The sequence below is a fragment of the Theropithecus gelada genome, chromosome 12 (assembly GCF_003255815.1).
Source record: "Theropithecus gelada isolate Dixy chromosome 12, Tgel_1.0, whole genome shotgun sequence".
In the NCBI taxonomy this organism is placed as follows: domain Eukaryota; kingdom Metazoa; phylum Chordata; class Mammalia; order Primates; family Cercopithecidae; genus Theropithecus; species Theropithecus gelada.
Window position 1 is genome coordinate 103,961,477 of NC_037680.1, and position 19,076 is coordinate 103,980,552.

The 19,076-nt window shown below is 39.2% G+C and overlaps 1 protein-coding gene across 1 annotated transcript in view; it reads left to right on the forward strand.

Annotated features, from left to right (window-relative positions):
- Window positions 1–19,076, forward strand: part of COL4A3 (collagen type IV alpha 3 chain) — a 148,866-nt gene that overhangs the window by 101,061 nt on the left and 28,729 nt on the right. Inside the window, exons 23-34 of the mRNA XM_025404399.1 lie at window positions 242–337; window positions 3,156–3,226; window positions 4,014–4,196; window positions 6,214–6,382; window positions 9,711–9,803; window positions 10,787–10,891; window positions 13,146–13,243; window positions 13,802–13,952; window positions 14,305–14,418; window positions 15,817–15,984; window positions 17,235–17,324; window positions 17,684–17,818. Coding sequence (XP_025260184.1) covers window positions 242–337; window positions 3,156–3,226; window positions 4,014–4,196; window positions 6,214–6,382; window positions 9,711–9,803; window positions 10,787–10,891; window positions 13,146–13,243; window positions 13,802–13,952; window positions 14,305–14,418; window positions 15,817–15,984; window positions 17,235–17,324; window positions 17,684–17,818 — 1,473 coding nt within the window. The remainder of the gene's footprint in view (window positions 1–241; window positions 338–3,155; window positions 3,227–4,013; window positions 4,197–6,213; window positions 6,383–9,710; window positions 9,804–10,786; window positions 10,892–13,145; window positions 13,244–13,801; window positions 13,953–14,304; window positions 14,419–15,816; window positions 15,985–17,234; window positions 17,325–17,683; window positions 17,819–19,076) is intronic.

Below are 19,076 nucleotides of genomic sequence, written 5' to 3' on the forward strand. Positions count from 1 at the left end.
ATAGATGTTTTATGTTAGAGTCTTGGAATTTCCCCTTTCAGAAGAACTGTAGAGCTCAGAACATTAAAGTAAGCAGATCTATAATAGATGAATTTTAAAATTAATATGTATAATGTCCTAGATAATTTTCACTACATAAAAATGTTTAAATGTAATAAATGATAGTGTGGTTGGAAAATATTTGTTCTTTCTGAGGACTCGGTGTAGCTTTATAAGTAATGCTAGTGTACTCTCGTTGCAGGAGAACCAGGCCTTCTGTGTACACAGTGCCCTTGTATCCCAGGGCCCCCTGGTCTCCCAGGGTTGCCAGGGTTACATGGTGTAAAAGGAATCCCAGGTACAAACAATTTGCATGCAAGTGTTTTTGCAAGCACAAAAGGGTCAATACACTGGAAGAAAATAAAGGCATTTGATTGGTGGATGTCATGACGTGGTTTATATGAACTTGGAGGGAGAGTTTCAAAAACATATATTTTATTAACATAAAGTCAGCCAAAATCCAAGAAAAGCTGGTATTTTTCCCTGTTCCATTTTAGTTGCTGACCCCTAGCAAAGTATTGTGTTAGGCAGGAATTGTCAACACAGAGTCCTACAAGAGAACAGCAGTTAACTGAAGGCAGTGAAGCAGCTGCATGAAACACACACCCTCTTTCTCTTCCATAAAGAAATTTCCTCTCTCCCTTTTTCCTCAAAAGACACAACCCTACTCAGTCCATTTTATCATGTTCCTACTTTCAAAAGAGTCATAGGAATATGCGGTATTTCACTTTCTTCTTAAAGATGCAAATGCTATTTTAAAAAATTGCAACATCCTCAGTGCTGGGGACAAGAGAGTTGCAGAACTACAGTAAACAAACTGAGGGCACATTTGAACGGGCCAGCAGGCACTCGGCTCTAGCCCATTGTTACTGTGCAACATGTTAGGCATTAATAAGTCTTCCAAGTTTTCATCAGAACAAAGGAATTGGAATTTTTATTTAAATCTCATGCTGTTTTTTAAAAAAAATATTAGCCACTAAGTCAAATTTTGAAAGGGGGGGAAAAAACCAAAACATTTTATAGCCAGTGTCCTGAGGCTTAAATAAAGGATGATTCACAAGTCTTCTCTTGACAATTCTGTACCAGGCCAGGACTCTCTGTCCCACATGGCTACTCACAGTTGTCACCACCTCTGCTTTTGACCTCCCCGTCTTCAGTCACAGAACTGCCTATGGGCAAAACTTTGAAGTACAAAACATCTCTGTTTATTGACTGGGTTCCTCTGCCCCTTGTGCCACTCCCCTGTCTACACAGGGCCTCTCTCTCCCTTGCTACCACCCACAGTCCTGATTCTGCCACCAGCACCTTGGTCTTCAGACAGTGTAATCAAATTATGTATCATTAACCAGTAACAGTTGAAGTTACAGAGCCCTTGGCCTGTGTGTTGGGCACTGTTTTAAGTGTCTTATGTGCCTCCATTCCTTTATTTCTCACATCAACCCTAGAGGTTGGTGCTGTAATTAACCCCATTTGACAGATGAGGAAGCTGAGGCATCAGGTAGCACAGCTGATAATGATAATGTGGTAGAGACTGAACTTAAATCCAGAGGCATGCTCTTACCCTCCATGCCTGCATCCCCTGACCACAGTGCTGTAGCCTGTCTCCTAGGGGGCTGCTTTTGGGGAGTTAATCCAAAGGTCTACCTGGCAACCTGGATAGGGAATATTATATGTTATCTCCATCCAGTAGCCATTTGCACTGGCAGAGGGTCTTCTGGGAGACTGGGTCTCAATCCAAAGAAGAAAGACTAATGGCGGCAGCCATGGACACTGTGGCCAGCCACCGGATGACATGCACTTGGGCAGGGATCCTTTGTCCCCTCGGATCCCACTGACTTCTCCTTTATGAAGGCCTCTGCTACTTTCAATGGCTGCTCCTGCCCTGGCTCACAGGCTTGTGAGGGAAGTAGGAGTGGGGAGGTAGGGGCTGTTCCTTATGTCACTCCTGTTCAGTATCCAAATATCCAAGGGAAGTGTTCTATTAAAACAAATACCAAAAGGAAGAAAATGAACGAGGGAAATAAGGAGGAAAAACAATAAAAGATAAAAAATCATTATTTTCCTAGACTCTCCTTGAGTCTCCTCTTTGGCTCAAGGTGAGCAGGTGAGCAGCTCACTGATGCTGTCCACTCGTTGCATTGTTGTATTTTTCATAGTTTCTCTACATTTGGCCTATCCAGGTGCAGCTCAAAGAAGATATGTAAGCAGTAAAACGGTTTGGATCCCTATAAAAATATACACCCCAGCTCAATATCTTGCAAAAAATAGAATCTGAATAAATATGTGCTGATTAACTGACCAAAGACCCACCCAGAAGGTCATTTAAAGGGATCATCTTTACAGAGATATTTAAATATCTATGGGAAATATAAAATTGTACGATAAAATGCAATTTGTCAAGAGACATTCAAAACCTTAGAAAAGTTTGTGACCATTTGCCTCTGCCGTTATACTTTTAAAAATTTATTATAAAGGAAATAATTGGATAAATCTGGAAAGCTAAATACCCAGAGATTTTTTCAAAGCATTGTTTACAACAGTTAAAAGTTGAAAAATGTCTGCCTAACGTCTAAATGTCTAAAAACAGAATTTAGCTAAATAAATGATGGCTCACCAACACAATGGGCAGCATGCCATTTAAAACGAAGCTATAAATTCATACTTATTGACATATGTATACTATAATTCCAAAATAGTGTGTATATGAGTCCTATGCACTTATGGATATAAAAATTTATCATTAATATACATTAAACTTTAGCAAATATTATCTTCTGGTAGTAGATTTATAGGTGGTTTTTAGTCTCTTCTTTCTGCATAATTTTCTTACAATGAGCATATATTACCTTTAAAAGTAATATATACTCAGAAAAAATAAAGATGTAATCTTAAAATTATGAAGATAAAATTTTAAGAAGCTAAGATCTGAGTTACTTTTTCCATGATCTCTTATTCTGTTATTTACTCCCATTCTCTTATTGCATTTATGTTTTATGATAGAAGCTGTCTTTCTTTCCCCATAAGAAAACACTCTATTTTCTTCATACATTGTATTACCCTGTCTACTCAGAGTTGGCATTCAATGAGGAGTTAGTTAATAATTCGTTGATTTGCAGGAAGACAAGGTGCAGCTGGCTTGAAAGGAAGCCCAGGGTCCCCCGGAAATACAGGTCTTCCAGGAATTCCAGTAAGATTTCATGTTTTTAAATCTTTAGCTTCGATTTGAAAAAGTGCACACTCTAGAAATACGGTTGCAACACACTTATCAGTTTGGTGCCTTGCAAAGAGTACGCACTTTATAGATACCTGTTGATTAAATGAGTAAATCTGTGACTGATTAAGTGAATGAGTCAATGAATTTATAAACAGTTTGAAATGGTATCAGCAACAGAAAACAGATTAGTGGTTGCCTAGCGCTGAGGGTGGGAACAGAGGTTCATTGCAAATGGGTTTGAGGGAATTTGGGGGCGTGATGGAGATGTTTAAACACGATTGTGGTGATTGTGGCGTGATTCTACAAATTTACTAAAAATCACTGAATTGTACTCTTATAAAGGAGAAATTTTATGGTATGTAAATTATACCACAGTAAGTCTGTTAAAAATTAGAATTTTCATTGTCATAGTGAATCAAAAAGTTATAAATATACTTAGATTGAATTATTCAGAGAGGCTTGTTAAAATTTACCAATATTCAAACACAACCTGAATTATGGTGATTGTTCTGTGGTATTGAATTAGATTATGGTGTGTATTGTTTTGAATTATACTATCTAACTGAATTATTTTTCAGTTTTGGAAGTTAACAACAAAGCAAAACAAACAAAATGCTTGAAATAATACTTGTGGACCAAAGAAAGTGTGTTGAAAAAATTCATGTTAAAATTGAAAAGTTCTTGTCCACACTGCTTTTAAGATTGACACAAGAAGAATTCTAACAAAATACAATGCAGATTCATTTCTGTACTACCCTAGGGTTTCCCAGGTGCCAAGGGTGACCGAGGACTTAAAGGAGAAAAAGGTGAAACACTTCAGCCTGAGGGGCAAGTGGGTGCCCCAGGGGACCCGGGGCTCAGAGGCCAACCTGGGAGAAAGGGCTTGGATGGAATTCCTGGAACTCCGGGAGTGAAAGGATTACCAGGACCTAAAGGCGAACTGGTTGGTATTTAGCAACTTTACCCTCCCTATGAATGAAGTACTCTGAAGTTTAGAGATAAAAGTGATTTCTTTTCCAAAAATGGCCGCTCAGCACAGTTCATCCCTCTAACTGCAGAATGAAGCATCTTCAAATTAGCAGGAATAACCCAAGCAAATAGTTATAGTATTTTGATAAAATAAATAGGTAGCATTCAGTGATTTCAACCAAACAAAATTCTATATTGATAATAACCCCATCTCATCCACAAATTACAGTTCCATATTTGTATCAAATGAGTCCATGGAAAGGTTCAGAAAATGATATATAGAGGAAAGTTTAATAAATATTTTGGGGGCTATGTCCATACTTTTAAGTAAAAATAAATGCATTAGAAGACAGCATATTCAGAGGTATCATAATCAAATAAAGAGACTGTTTTATCGTTTAAGATATTTAAGTTTATGTCAATTTAATCCCTTTTCATGAAAGAATTTCTCACATGTTTAATTGAGGTAATACCTATCAAGATCTTTTTTTTTTTTTCTTTTCTTTTTTTTTTTTTTTGCAGGGCGGGCAGTGGGGAATGGAGTTTTGCTCATGTTGCCCAGGCTGGAGTGCAATGGCGCAGTCTCAGCTCACTGCAACCTCCATCTCCCGGGTTCAAGCGGTTCTCCCACCTTAGCCTCCTAAGTAGCTGGGATCACAGGCATGTGCCACCACATCCAGCTAATTTTAAATTTTTAGTAGAGATGGGGTTTTACCATGTTGGCCAGGGTGGTCTCGAACTCCTGACCTCAGGTGATCTGCCCGCCTTGGCCTCCCAAAGTGCTGGGATTACAGGTGTAAGCCAACGCACCCGGCCCTAAGATTTGTTTTAAAATGTCATAGGGTGAGAGGGTGAGCACCTGTCATCATAACGTATTTACAAGAGGTTTGCAAGGGATGCTGCCCAAACTATTCTATGAAATACCAGTTTCTCCTGGGACTAACCTGTGTTATCCAATAAAACAGATTTTACCTCAAACAGGTTTGGAGAAACTTGGTAAACAAATTTAAAGATTCATTTACAGACCCTTTAATGTCAGAATATGAACTGTGAGTCTTCCACATGAAGGTAAGCTATCTGGTCTTTCCTAAATGCTTCTGACTACAAAATCCTTTCGGTTGGCAGCATCTACAGGGCCAGCAGTTCTCAGACCCTGCCTTGGCCAAGTCCCAGGCTGTTCACTTTGTGGTAGTTATGCTTATAAAGCGACAGTGCCAGAATTCTGTTGGTCTAGTATTAAGAGAATTTGTATGATGTCCCTACTTGCATCTCACTAATTTTTCTTTATAAGTTCTGGTAAAGATATTCCATAAAGTAAATGAGAGAAAAATCAAGGTGGTGATTTGTGGAGGCTTACACCCTGTCATTAAAAAAGGAGACAGACCGCTTAGCCATCTGATGATATCGAACAATGAAAAATTGAGTCAAATTTATTTCGGAGGGCCATGTTGGGAAGGAAGAGGGCTTAAATTATTTTGTCAAATTCAACTTCTTTTAAATCTACAAATCATTTTCAAGGTTACAGCATATGAAGATTTAAAAACTAGACAGTTTATGAGAGAAAATGGAAGTGGGAAATCCCCTTTGTCATGAAAATACCTGGTGAAAATACAAATAAAGGTTTGCTGTACTCATTTTATTTCAGAAATATAACATTATCATAAAAATCACAGCTAAAGTCATTTGAACTACTGTCAATTTGAACTTAGTTCTAGTGGCTATTATCATATGAGAGATCTGTCATTGTAAGATATCTCAAGTGGGACTCAAGACAGTTCCAAGTTCAAAAAATGTTGCTAAACTCCAAAGGACACAAAATGGCAGAAACCTGCAGTGCTCTTATTTTAGTAATAATTCTCATCAAATGCCAAATGCTTTTAATTCAAGATCTCAATGACAGCCTAACTGGTATTCATATCTGGAGGACGATTAACCTGTCGTAAGAAGATACTGGAATGAAGCATGGTTCAAACACATTCCTGTTGTCACAGGCTCTGAGTGGTGAGAAGGGGGACCAAGGTCCTCCAGGGGATCCTGGCTCCCCTGGGTCCCCAGGACCTGCAGGACCAGCTGGACCACCTGGCTACGGACCCCAAGGAGAACCTGGTCCCCAGGGCACGCAAGGAGTTCCTGGAGCCCCTGGACCACGCGGAGAAGCCGGTTGGTTAGTTTTCTTTCCAGTCCTGTTTTCCGATGGAGTGGGTTGATGGTTTCTAGAGCTAACGAAGCTTCTCAAAGACTAAGGAAAATACAGAAACTTGCTTCTAATGAATAGAATATGTCATCTCACAGATGCCAGGAAAGAATATGTAGGGTATGTTAGAGAAAACTCATCTTTTCTCCATTACTGGGCAATTCAACTGAAATTTCCTAGGATATTCCATATCTATTACTTATATAAATATATGAAATGAATAGATGCTAAGCGTCATTGCAAATTTGTTTTGTGTGTGTGTGTGTTTTTAGAGACAGGGTCTCACTCTGTTGCCAGACTGGAGTGCAGTGGCATAATTATAGTTTACTGCATCCTCAAACTTCTGGGCTTAATAGATCCTGCCGCCTGGTCTCCTGAGTAGCTGGGGCTATAGGCATGTGTCACCACGACCAGCTAACTTACATTTTATTTTTATTTTTTGTAGAGACAGGATCTTGCTGTTTGTCCAGGCTGATCTCCATCTCCCAACCCCAAACAATCCTTGCTTCAGCCTCCCAAAGTGCTAGGATTACAGGTGTGAGCCACTGTGCCCAGCCACAAATTTGTTGATTTTGATCCGTAACTCAATGGGCAGGTTACAAATAAAACTTTAAAATATCTAAGACAAATGAAGGAAATGGTCTGATAATATTTTAAAGTCCAGGTAACTTTTGGGATATACATATACTGGCCGTAGTTCTGGATTCAGGAGTGTGGCTGAAGGTCAGAATAGCATGCTACTGACAGTTTTAAGCAAATAATGCCACCATGGTCATGTTTTACTTCTAAAATCACTTTAGGCTGGGCACAGTGACTCACACCTATAATCCCAGCCTTTTGGAAGGCCAAGTCGGGCAGATCACTTGAGGTCAGGAGTTCAAGACCAGCCTGGTCAACATAGCGAACCCCCATCTCTACTAAAAATACAAAAATTAGCTAAGCATGGTGGCACATACCCACAGTTCCAGCTACTTGGAAGGCTGAGGTAGGAGAATCACTTGAACCTGGAAGGTGGAGGTTGCAGTGAGCCGAGATCATGCTACTGCACTCCAGCCTGGGCAATAGACTGAGACAATGTCTCAAAAATAAATAAATAGATAGATATATAGGTAGGTAGATAGATAGATAGATAGATAGATAGATAGATAGATAGATAAAATAAAATCACTTTAAAGCGGTAGACCCAGTAAACCCGTGGTCTCTAAATCATTTTATAGTATCTTCCCTCATCGGTAAAACTTTTAGAGTGCACAACCTTACATTATGTGTTATAAATGTATGCATCATTTCTGTCCACACATGCATGTAAATCTGAAATCTTATTACTTTCTCTATATATTAAATAAATAAATATTTATGTTTATCCGCACCTTACTTTGGAGGCTGTTATTCTTTTTTTCTTTTTTTTTTTTTTTTTCTGAGATGGAGTCTTGCTCTGTCGCCCAGGCTGGAGTGCAATGTTGCAATCTTGGCTCACTGCAACCTCCGCCTCCTGGGTTCAAGAGATTCTCCTGTCTCATCCTCCTGAGTAGCTGGGATTACAGGCACCTGCCACCATGCCAGGCTAATTTTTGTATTTGTAGTGGAGATGGGGTTTCACCACGTTGGCCAGGCTGGTCTTGAACTCCCGACCTCAGGTGATCTACCTGCCTCGGCCTCCTAAAGTGCTAGGATTACAGGCATGAGCCACCATGCCTGGCTGAAGGAGGCTGCTGTTCTAATCCAGGTACTAGCAAACGGTGGTGGACCATTGTCCAAGTCCAGCCCACTGCCTGATTTTGTATCAGGCTAAGATTTTGTATCAAGCTAAGAATGGTTTTCACATTTTCAAATGATCAAAAAAATATTTAATGATATTTTGTGATGCATGAAAATTATATGAAATTCAAATTAGAGTATCCATAAATAAAGTTTCTTGGAACACAGCTGCACTCCTGTGTGTACTGCCTCTGGCTGCTTTTATGCTACAATGGCAGAATTGAGTAGTTGAGTAGATTTGAATCACGAAGCCTAAATTTCTTACTATCTGGTCCTTTACAGCAAAAGTTTATTTAGCCCTGTTCTAATCCATCACCAAATGCTCTATTGCTGTTGCTGTTTTTGTTGTTGTTTTTTGAGATGGAGTCTTGCTCTGCCACCCAGGCTGGAGTACAGTGGTGTGATCTCGGCTCACTGCAACCTACATCTCCTAGATTCAAGGGATTCTCGTGCCTCAGCCTCCCGAGTAGTTGGGATTACAGGCACACACCACCACGCCTGGTTAATTTTTGTATTTTTAGTAGAGACAGGGTTTACTACGTTGGCCAGGCTGGTCTTGAACTCCTGACCTCAAGTGATCCACCCACCTAGGCCTCCCAAGTGCTGGGATTACAGGTGTGAACCACCACGCCCGGCCTCTTCTGTTATTTCTAAGTGTGAATCTTTACTAAAGGACTCCATTGTCATAAAACATATTATTATCAAAATTGTCTCATCACATACTGTAAACCTATTTTTTTCCTATAAATAAATGACTATATAGACAACACTTATCACTAAACATGTTTTTAATGTTTGCCACTGTGGTCAGAATGTTATGTCATGTCCTTATCTGCTGGGTAGGCATTCTTTCCCTTATGACAGAGAACTTACCAGAGAGGTTAAGAAAAGTGTCCAAGTTCACAAACCCACATCGGCCTTGCCCATATCAAAACTTACTGTTTCGTTCAATGGGCTTCCTGTGGAAACTAGTCACCCAATAAATAAGTATCCTATCAGTATTCACCAACGTTTAAACTTAATTCCATATTATCAATTTTTTGGAATAGACTGTTTTCAATAGACCAGCATGTTAGGCTATTAATTTCCCTTTTAGAAAAAAAATAGAAGTACAGCTCGCTGCCAGCGCTCATTTAATTTTACATAAACGCGTTCTTTGAGGCTGAAGCAAATCTGATTTTCAATGTGAAATAAAATACAATAACTGTTCTTGGAGTTATTTCTAAACAGAACTTGTCTCTAATCCTAATAGAAGGGGGTAAAGTTAGGACTGTCATCTGTGAGTTATCTCAGAGTAAACAGGAAACGGGTTAAAACAATTAGACAATTGTCTAAACTTATAAATATCTGTTGATTCAATAAGAAAGTTTCTATGGGCTAGTCGTCCTTAAGCTAGTTTTGAAGGCTGTGAAAACAGAGGTTATTTTTTATTTTCTTTGGGATATGTTTATAAACCCTTTATAATCGTATTTTCCCCTATCATCTAAGACAAGCTTCAGTATATACCCCAATCTTATGACCACAACTTTCCTTAAGGTCCTAGGGGAGAACTCAGTGTTTCAACACCAGTTCCAGGCCCACCAGGACCTCCAGGGCCCCCTGGCCATCCTGGCCCCCAAGGTCCACCTGGTAAGTACCCTCTGCCAAATCTGGTGCATGGCATCAGACAACACCCTGACTCTCTTGGAAAAATACTGTCCCCATTATAAGGAAAAAATGTATTCATTGGCTCCAAAAGAGAGCACAGGGCAGTGTCTTATCTGATAAGCAAGCAGGCTGGGGACTTGCTGTAGTTCTCTGAGGTTATCCAAATTATTCTAACTAACTGGTGCTTCTAATATAAAGGTTCCAGAGGAGAACCGATGTAACTACTTAAGAGGGATTTTAGAGCAGAAAAACCTTTATGGAGTTTTGGTGGGGGAGCAAGTGATGTTTGCCCACTGGTAATTCGTTAGGATATTTTCCATAGCATCTTCATTTGAAAACTGAATTTCTTTGCCAACGTGATGTAAAACTGAGTTTTGCATGCATGGAGGGAGACTTACATAGTTCAAGACATCTAGAATATTTCCTGTTAGGAATTAAATTATATTGACAAAATTCTTTGCAATTCCTAAAGATTAGTCCATTGGATAGGGACAGGGAAGGGGAGCATATGATTGGGGTTGTGTTAAAACATTTTTCTTGGCTGGGCGTCGTGGCTCCCGCCTATAATCCTAGCACTTTGGGAGGCCGAGGCAGGCAGATCATGAGGTCAGGAGATCGAGACCATCCTGGCTAACATGGTGAAACCCCATCTCTACTAAAAATACAAAAAAAAATTAGCTGGGCATGGTGGTGGGCACCTGTAGTCCCAGCTACTCAGGAGGCTGAGGCAGAAGAATGGCGTGAACCCAGGAGGTGGAACTTGCAGTGAGCCAAGATCACGCCACTGCACTCCAGCCTGAGCGACAGAGCGAGACTCCGTCTCAAAAAAAAAAAAAAAAAAAAAAAAAAAACAACTTAATGTGCAAAAGGGATAGGATGACACAGAGAACTTAGACATTTTCTGTTAAAAACAAGATGAAGGAAAGTTGCTGATGTGGAGATGTATATGTGTATTTGTTTTTAAGGTATGCCTGGATCTATGGGGAAATGTGGAGATCCTGGTCTTCCAGGACCTGATGGTGAACCAGGAATTCCGGGAATTGGATTTCCTGGGCCTCCTGGACCTAAGGGTAAATTTAAAATTTTTTCAAACATAAAGTTCGTTGTGGATATTTAGAAGATGTATATATGTATAAATAAAATGAGTAAAATACAATATAAAGATATAAAGAGGATATAAGATATAAAAATGAGTAAAATAGGAAATATCCATAATACTCTTTAAAATGTTTTCTGGCCAGACACAGTGGCTCACGCCTGTAATCCCACACTTTGGGAGACGGAGGTGGGCAGATCACTTGAGGTCAGGAGTTCGAGACCAGCCTGACCAACATGGTGAAACCCCGACTCTATTACAATTACAAACATTAGCCTGGTGTGGTGCCATGTGCCTGTAATCTCAGCTACTCAGGAGGCTGAGGTGCAAGACTCTGTCTCAAAAAAAAAAAATGTTTTCCAAGAGCCATAAATGGAAAAAAATCTTATAATAATATGTTAGGTGAAAAGGCAGAATTTACATTGATTTATGCAATTTCATTTCAGTTGTATTTTTTAAAACACACAGAAAACAACTAGAAGTTGTTTCTAGTTGGTAATAGTGAACCTTGATTGTTGGATTTCAAAAACATTTTTGATACTTCTCAATAAATGCCTGCATCTTTTACATGTATACATTTCTTTTTTTTTTTTTTAATAAGAAAGGAACTATTAAATCACAAATAGTTGATTTCCCCATACACTCCAAAATAAATTACGGAATTTATTTTCCTTTAGGAAAAAAAATGCTGTTTCCCCTCAAAGAGGAAACACTCCAAAAAATCTAGATGCTGAGAACTCACACAATGACATAAACCTGCCCACTGACAAGTACATGAAAGTCCTGTCCAGGATGACATATGAATAACCTGAGTCCCTGGATTCTCACACAGAACTGCAAGTTTTATGACAATTTCATGTTTGTTACAATATTATTTAAAATGTTTGTCAAAAATAGCATCCATGTTTTGGTGTTTCAGCTCTTGGATTAGTATGTCATCAGTGTTTATTATACATTAATTTTGCCCAAATATGAGAATATTGATTTCAATTTATGAGTGTTTGAAATGGAAAACATAATCACATTTCTCATGGAGTCTCAAGAATGGCTTTGAGTCCAATTTCTTGGTTTTCTTCCTAATGATCTGTGAACTAAGGGAGCCTGGCTCACATTTGTACTTCATTCTTCTTGGACCCTGCATTAATAAATTACATCCCTACTTTGTAACTCTAGGTATTGACTCTCTGGAAGAAGACTGTTGACTATGGGAACCAGAACTAACACAAGAGCTCCTTGATTTACAGATTTAAAGTGGAGATTTACAGTTTCACAATTGAATCTAATGAATCCCATGAACTAACTGCAAATTAAATATTGGTCAAATGAGGGTATGAAGGAACACTCTGAATGCAGCCTTGCTTCACCGTGGCTTCCTCTTCTGAACCAGAAAACACAGAAAATGTGTTGACCCCTTTCTCAATTCGCCTACTATAAAGGCATAAGAAGTTAATCCCTTACGTGCAATGGATGCTATGGGGCATTAGGACTTAATTCTCTTAAGCAACCCTGTTGGGAAAGGCTACCTGGGGTGCTGAAAAAGCTCTATACCTTTTTTTTTTGAGATGGAGTTTCACTTTTGTTGCCCAGGCTGCAGTGGTGACTGGCACTATCTCGGCTCACTGCAACCTCCGCCTCCTGGGTTCAAGCAATTCTCCTGCCTCACCCTCCTGAGTAGCTGGGATTACAGGCATGCATCACCATGCCTGGCTAATTTTTTTTTTTTTTTTTTTTTTTTTGTATTTTTAGTAGAGACGGGGTTTCTCCATGTTGGTCAGGCTGGTCTCAAACTCCCAACCTCAGGTGATCCACCCACCTTGGCCTCCCAAAGTTCTGGGATTACAGGTGTGAGCCATCGCACCCGGCCAAAAGCTCTGTATCTTAATCTAGGTCATGCTTACATGAATACATCTGTATATAAAAATCCACTTACCTGTACACTGTATGTGAAAAATACTTCAAAAACAAAGTCAACATCAGTGGTTTGAAGAATTGCTGAATCAAGATCATAGCCATACTAAACAACAAAATAGAGAAAGTTATTTTTTAAAATGGGAACCAATGTAATTTGATTTGGAACTTTTAAAAAATTGCTAATTTATCAGTTGGTTTTATTATCATTTAAACTTTCATAAAAGCATCTCTGGCTGGTTGAGAGATAAGAGAGTTACTGCTCAGAATCTTTCAATAAGACTAATCCTACAACAATGTTTATTGTTTTTTCTCTGTAGGAGACCAAGGTTTTCCAGGTACAAAAGGATCACTGGGTTGTCCTGGAAATTTGGGAGAGCCTGGGTTACCTGGAAAGCCAGGCGTCCCAGGAGCCAAGGTATGCAAAAATTCAAACTCAAACTGTCACAGAAGAGAGGGCGGGTGACCATTAATTGGCCAGTTTGTATGCACCTACCTGGCAGAACATTCTAGATATAGAAATTATCAATATATTTGTAGATGATGAAGATGTTAAAATTTTTAAACATTTCTCTGGATCATCTTCCATTTTAGAAAGGAAAACGTAAGGTGTCAGAATGCAGATTTCATCTTGATAGCATCTTTAATCGTTTCATAAACACTTGAAGTATTTAAAATGGGACAACACTAGAAAGAAATGTGGTTAGCTACGAGAAAAATGATCAAAAGTAAAAACATCTAGATTTTTCTCTTTACAGACAATCCCACAGTCTTCTGAAAAAGTGGAGGCTACATATCCTGAAGTGTTATTAAATATAATCTTATAGAAAAGTCAGCAACTAGAGTTCAAAAAGGAAAGTTGATGGCATGGTGGTTGCTGTGCAACAGGGACTTACAGCCTCCGTAACAGAGACTAGTCAGTATCAGCGAGGATTTGGAAGCACTATATAGTAATAACATAATTTCTGTGCTATAGGGAGAACCAGCAGTAGCCATGCCTGGAGGACCAGGAACACCAGGTTTTCCAGGAGAAAGAGGCAATTCTGGGGAACATGGAGAAATTGGACTCCCTGGACTTCCGGGTCTCCCTGGAACTCCAGGAAATGAAGGGCTTGATGGACCACGAGGTACAATAGCAAGTGTCATTACTTTTCTCCACTGTTAGCTCTGCTAAAAGGCAGCAAACTGAATGTGTAGGTGTTCTAGAAATGAAGAATTCTCAATTAAAATTTCTAGTTCGAGAAATAGAATCTGTGGAGCCTAATTATTTTCCCATCCAATGTTCCTGCCCTGCATTTCTTCCTTCTTTCCTTCTTCCTTCCTTCTTTTTAAATGAGTGCCCTCTACAAAAGGTATATTAATGGCAGTAAATATAGGTCTGATATAGGTGGAAAAAAAGTTAACAGAAGAATGATTGCTATAGCAATACCAAGACCTTAAGTTCTAGCACCTGGGATAATCGTGTGCTTTCTTTTGCAGGAGATCCAGGGCAGCCTGGACCACCTGGAGAACAAGGACCCCCAGGAAGGTGCATAGAGGGTCCTAGGGGAGCCCAAGGACTTCCAGGCTTAAATGGATTGAAAGGGCAACAAGGTAGGAGAAGGGCCTCAAAACTGGCCACCAGATGGGCAGGAGACATGAGACTCTTGCTCTGTGCTTTGCTGCTTAACATGGGAACTGTCCAGCAACAAGTCCTGACCACTGTTCAATGAGAAATACTTCAGAAGTGTAAACCTTGCTGTCATGGGTTTGTTGCACACAGTAGTGTGTACCACCTATAAAGGAAGAAACCTGAAGTTAATATAGTGAATTGCTTTGTGTCTTTTATGCAAGAAAAATATGAATGCTGAAGACAGCGAGAGATTGGTGTGTGTTTACATATATTTAGATATATATAAAGTCTCAGAAAACATTTTACCTTTAATACTTTTCATAAGGATATTAAAGTGGTAAATTTATCCTTATTATTAAAATGTGGTAAATGTATGCAATGATACCAGTTTAAAAACTTATAAACTAAAATATGTAGTTGATTGTTTTACACACAATATAAAAGAAGAAACATGAAAAGAAATCTAAATGATGCAGGCTAGATGTTCCAGATGATGGAAAACTTACTTTATGTTTTTGGATCCTCTCAATCAGATCTGATGAACTATTCCTGGAAAAATTTACTTAGGAATCAGTTAATGTCTGTGGCCTATCATATTGCTTATATGTTCACAAATACATTTTTGACCAAGACCTTCACTGTTACAGTAGCATTATTATTGTTTCCAGAGGCATCCAGTGACTTACCTCTATGTGAACGGCTCTGTATGTCTTCTGCAGGATACAGAGTGAGCAGCATCATAAGGTGCAGTCCCAGAATGTGTCTGCAGGACTAGAAAATAGATATAAAGACTACACTTGTATTACTGCATGAGTCATTGGAGCAGAGAATGTTAGAGCCAGAAGGGAGCTCAGAAATTTTACAGAGGGGACATTAAATACATACACGTGCGTGCGCGCGCATACACACACACACACATACACACACACACACACACGTGCAGGCCTAAGTGCGCAGTTACCCCAAATCACAATGGCTAAATATTTACAGCCATAAAATATTTCTAAAGTGGCCGGGCTCTGTGGCTCATGCCTGTAATCCCAGCACTTTGGGAGGCCGAGGCGGGCAGATCACTTGAGGTCAGGAGTTCGAGACCAGCCTGGCCTGTGTGGCAAAACCCCATCTCTACTAAAAAGACAAAAATTAGCCACGCGTTATAGTGCATGCCTGTAGTCCCAGCTACTTGGGAGGCTGAGGCAGGAGAATCACTTGAACCAGGGAGGCGGAGGTTGCAGTGAGCCGAGATCGCACCACTGCAATCCAGCCTGGAAGACAGAGGCAGACTCCATCTTAAATATATATATATATATATTTCTGAAGTTAGGAGGGGAAAGCATTTGTGGGTTAATTAATTAATTAATTCATTTATTCATACACAGGCAGAAGAGGTAAAATGGGGACAAAGGGAGACCCAGGAATTCCAGGCTTGGATAGATCAGGATTTCCTGGAGAAACTGGATCACCGGGAATGTTAGGTCATCAAGGCGAGACGGGACCACCGGGTCAAAAAGGATATCCAGGAAATCCAGGAATTTTAGGGCTACCGGGTATCCTTTTTTGTGTTTCTATTTTTCTTCTTATTTCCTCTTCCTCTTAAGGTGGCTCTGTCAACTGTACATAGGCATATGCTTTTGACTCTACGATTTTACTTAATGTAACGTTTTCCTTCTAAATTATTTGTAAGAAACCAGGGGCCATGTTGCAGGGAAACGGTGGTGGCTAGATGAACACATTTCACAATTACCCAGAATGTGGCTATTTTTGCTGTGTAATCCTTTTTATATACGACTACTATAATATGTTTGCTAGTATTTTGTTGAGAATTTTTGCATTTATATTGAGAAGGGATATTGGTCTGTAGTGTTCTTGTGATATCTTTGGTTTTGGTGTCAGAGTAATGCTGGTCTGATAGAACAAGCTGGGAAGTGTTTCCTCCTCTTGTATTTTCTGGAACAGTTTGTGAAGAATTGATGGTCTTTAAACATTTGGTAGAATTCACCAGTGAAGTTATCTGGGTCTGGGCATTTCTTTGGGGGAAGTCTCTAAATGACTAATTCAATCTCTTCATTTCTTATAGGTATGTTCAGGTTTTCTATTTCTTCTGAAATCAGTTTTGGTATTCTGTCTCTCTAGAAACTTGTCCATTTTGTCTAAGTTATCTGATTTGTTGACATAGAGTTGTTAATCGTATTTCTGTATAATTATTTTAATTTCATGGCTATGTTTATTGTTTATATGTTTGGGGAGAATATTCTGTTCCCTCATGGTATAAGGACCTCACTGATCTCCCCTCCGGAAAAGAGGCTAAAACAACTTAATCAACACATTATCTTTTCATTCATCTTATTGGGCTACTATCACATGCCAGCATTCTTCTAGGCCCTAGAGACACATCAGTCAGTAGACAAGTCTCCCCTTCTCATAGCAGAGGAGCAATAATAGAAATATTTAAAATCTAAGTTCAATTTGAGACAAGTGTTATGGAGAAAATAAAGTGAAGGGATATAATAGAAAGTGACTCGTCAGGGGCTGGGAGGATGGAATGCTACAAAACTTCCACATATTCTATCCTCATCCATGCATATGATTTGCTACCAATCACTTCTACATAGATGAGTTTAAAAGACCATTTACTGACCCATCTCCTAGACTAATACAGTAATTTTACTCTGTACAGAGGCCATTTTTTTCAACTCCCAATCTCTACTTCTAAGTATAATTTATTTTAGTATATGGAATATTTTGCTTTTCTCACTCTGTACAACATGTGCTGCTTTGTGCTAATTTGTTTCCATAGGTGAAGATGGAGTGGTTGGGATGATGGGCTTTCCTGGAGCCACCGGCCCTCCGGGGCCCCCTGGGAACCCAGGCATGCCAGGGCAGAGGGGTAAGTGATAGAGTGTCTTTCTAAATAGCAGGAAGCATAAACGATGTTCATTTATTTTGCAGCAAAAAAAGTTATGTTTCTTTGGAGGGAAAAATAGTTCTGAGAGAGCAGCAGTATTTGATTTTGCTGTTTTCTGTGTTCCTTTTTTCCATTTGAATGGAATCCTGTTTTCTCCCTGCAGGCTTCTACCACTACCCTTATGAGGCTGCCTGCATGGGGAAAGTATTTATCAAGTTCTCAGCATTGTTAGACATTTTTGTTTGATTTTTTTCTGTTTTATCGTAAGCACTGCCAACTTTTTAATCCCTATGAACTACTTGAAGAATTAAGGACCTGATGTTGTTACTCCTGTCTGTTAGGGAGCCTTGGAATTCCAGGAGTAAAGGGCCAGAGAGGAACCCCAGGAGCCAAAGGGGAACAAGGAGATAAAGGAAACCCCGGGCCTTCTCAGATATCCCACGTGATAGGGCACAAAGGAGAACCAGGTCTCAAAGGTAAAGAATTGCTTGTTTGGAATCAGGACATCAGAGCTGATTCTCGGGCTAATAAAGTATCCAGGCAAATCCCTTTAATTGACAAATAAGGACAGTGAGGACCAGTGTTTAGTTACCTGCCCATCACACAGCCGGTTGGTGGCTGAGCAGGCACTAGAACTGAGTCACCTTCCACGACATGTTGCCTCCTCGATGCATAACATTTTTATTTCTAAGTTAATTCTGCATTTTGATTTGCTATATTTAAATCATCAGCAGTCAGTTTTTAAATTATAAGCCTCAAAACTCCCTCTTTGCCAAGTAGGGGAAAATTAAACCCTTAAAAAAATTCCACATTATAAAGCTTTTCAGGCTGATGTTGAAATCTCCTTCTCAAATGCAACTTTATTCTGTAGACTACCAGGAGAATATTTTCTGATTCCATCTAAAAACTTCTTCTCCTGTTCAAAATCCTTTGGAGAATAATTATTAAAAAGAAATGCTCCAGTGAAAATGTAACCCTTTGAAAGACTGTTGTTAGATGTGGTTCTTAAGCTAAAATTCAAATGCATTCACATCATTTCAAGTTATTTGGGCACTTTTTTGGTAGTTTTTGTGATATGATCAATACAGCCAGTATAAAACTAAACTTTCAGAAGCCCTCCCTTGCGGTCTTCTTGACCAAATGTAATCCCAAGCAACTTTAGAAAAACGGAGAACTGTTGGGCAAAATACTACATTTGCAGATCAGACTCTCATAGCAGGAAAGGAATAAAAGAAAAATGTGTCATAGCAAGAGCGCAATAAAAGAAAAATGTGTTTGCAGTTGCAAAACCATGTTAAATTTTGAGACATTTGAAATGACTTTTGAGAAATGAGACTGTATTCAACAAATATTTATATGTGTGGCACATAAGGATGTAACAAACCTTCGCATGTACTGCCAAACCTTAAAAAAAAAAAAAAAAAAAAAAAAAAAAAATCTGCACGGGGTGCTGTAGACCACAATATAAAGGCTGACTATCTGGCAAGTTAGGAAGTAAAGGCCTTCTGGGTAGTCCCCATTTAACCTGGTGTCGAAGAGACAGTTTAGTTCTGGTACAAAAAGAATATTGCATTTCATTTTTAGCAATGAAAAAGAAAGTAATGTGACTTTTATAAAACTCTGCTAGGACTAGTCTAAGCCAAGATATGAAAAAAAAAAGAAAATACTGGCACCAATCTCCAGTCCTCATAAACTGTCTGCATAGACACCATTTCACTAGACTATTTTAGATTA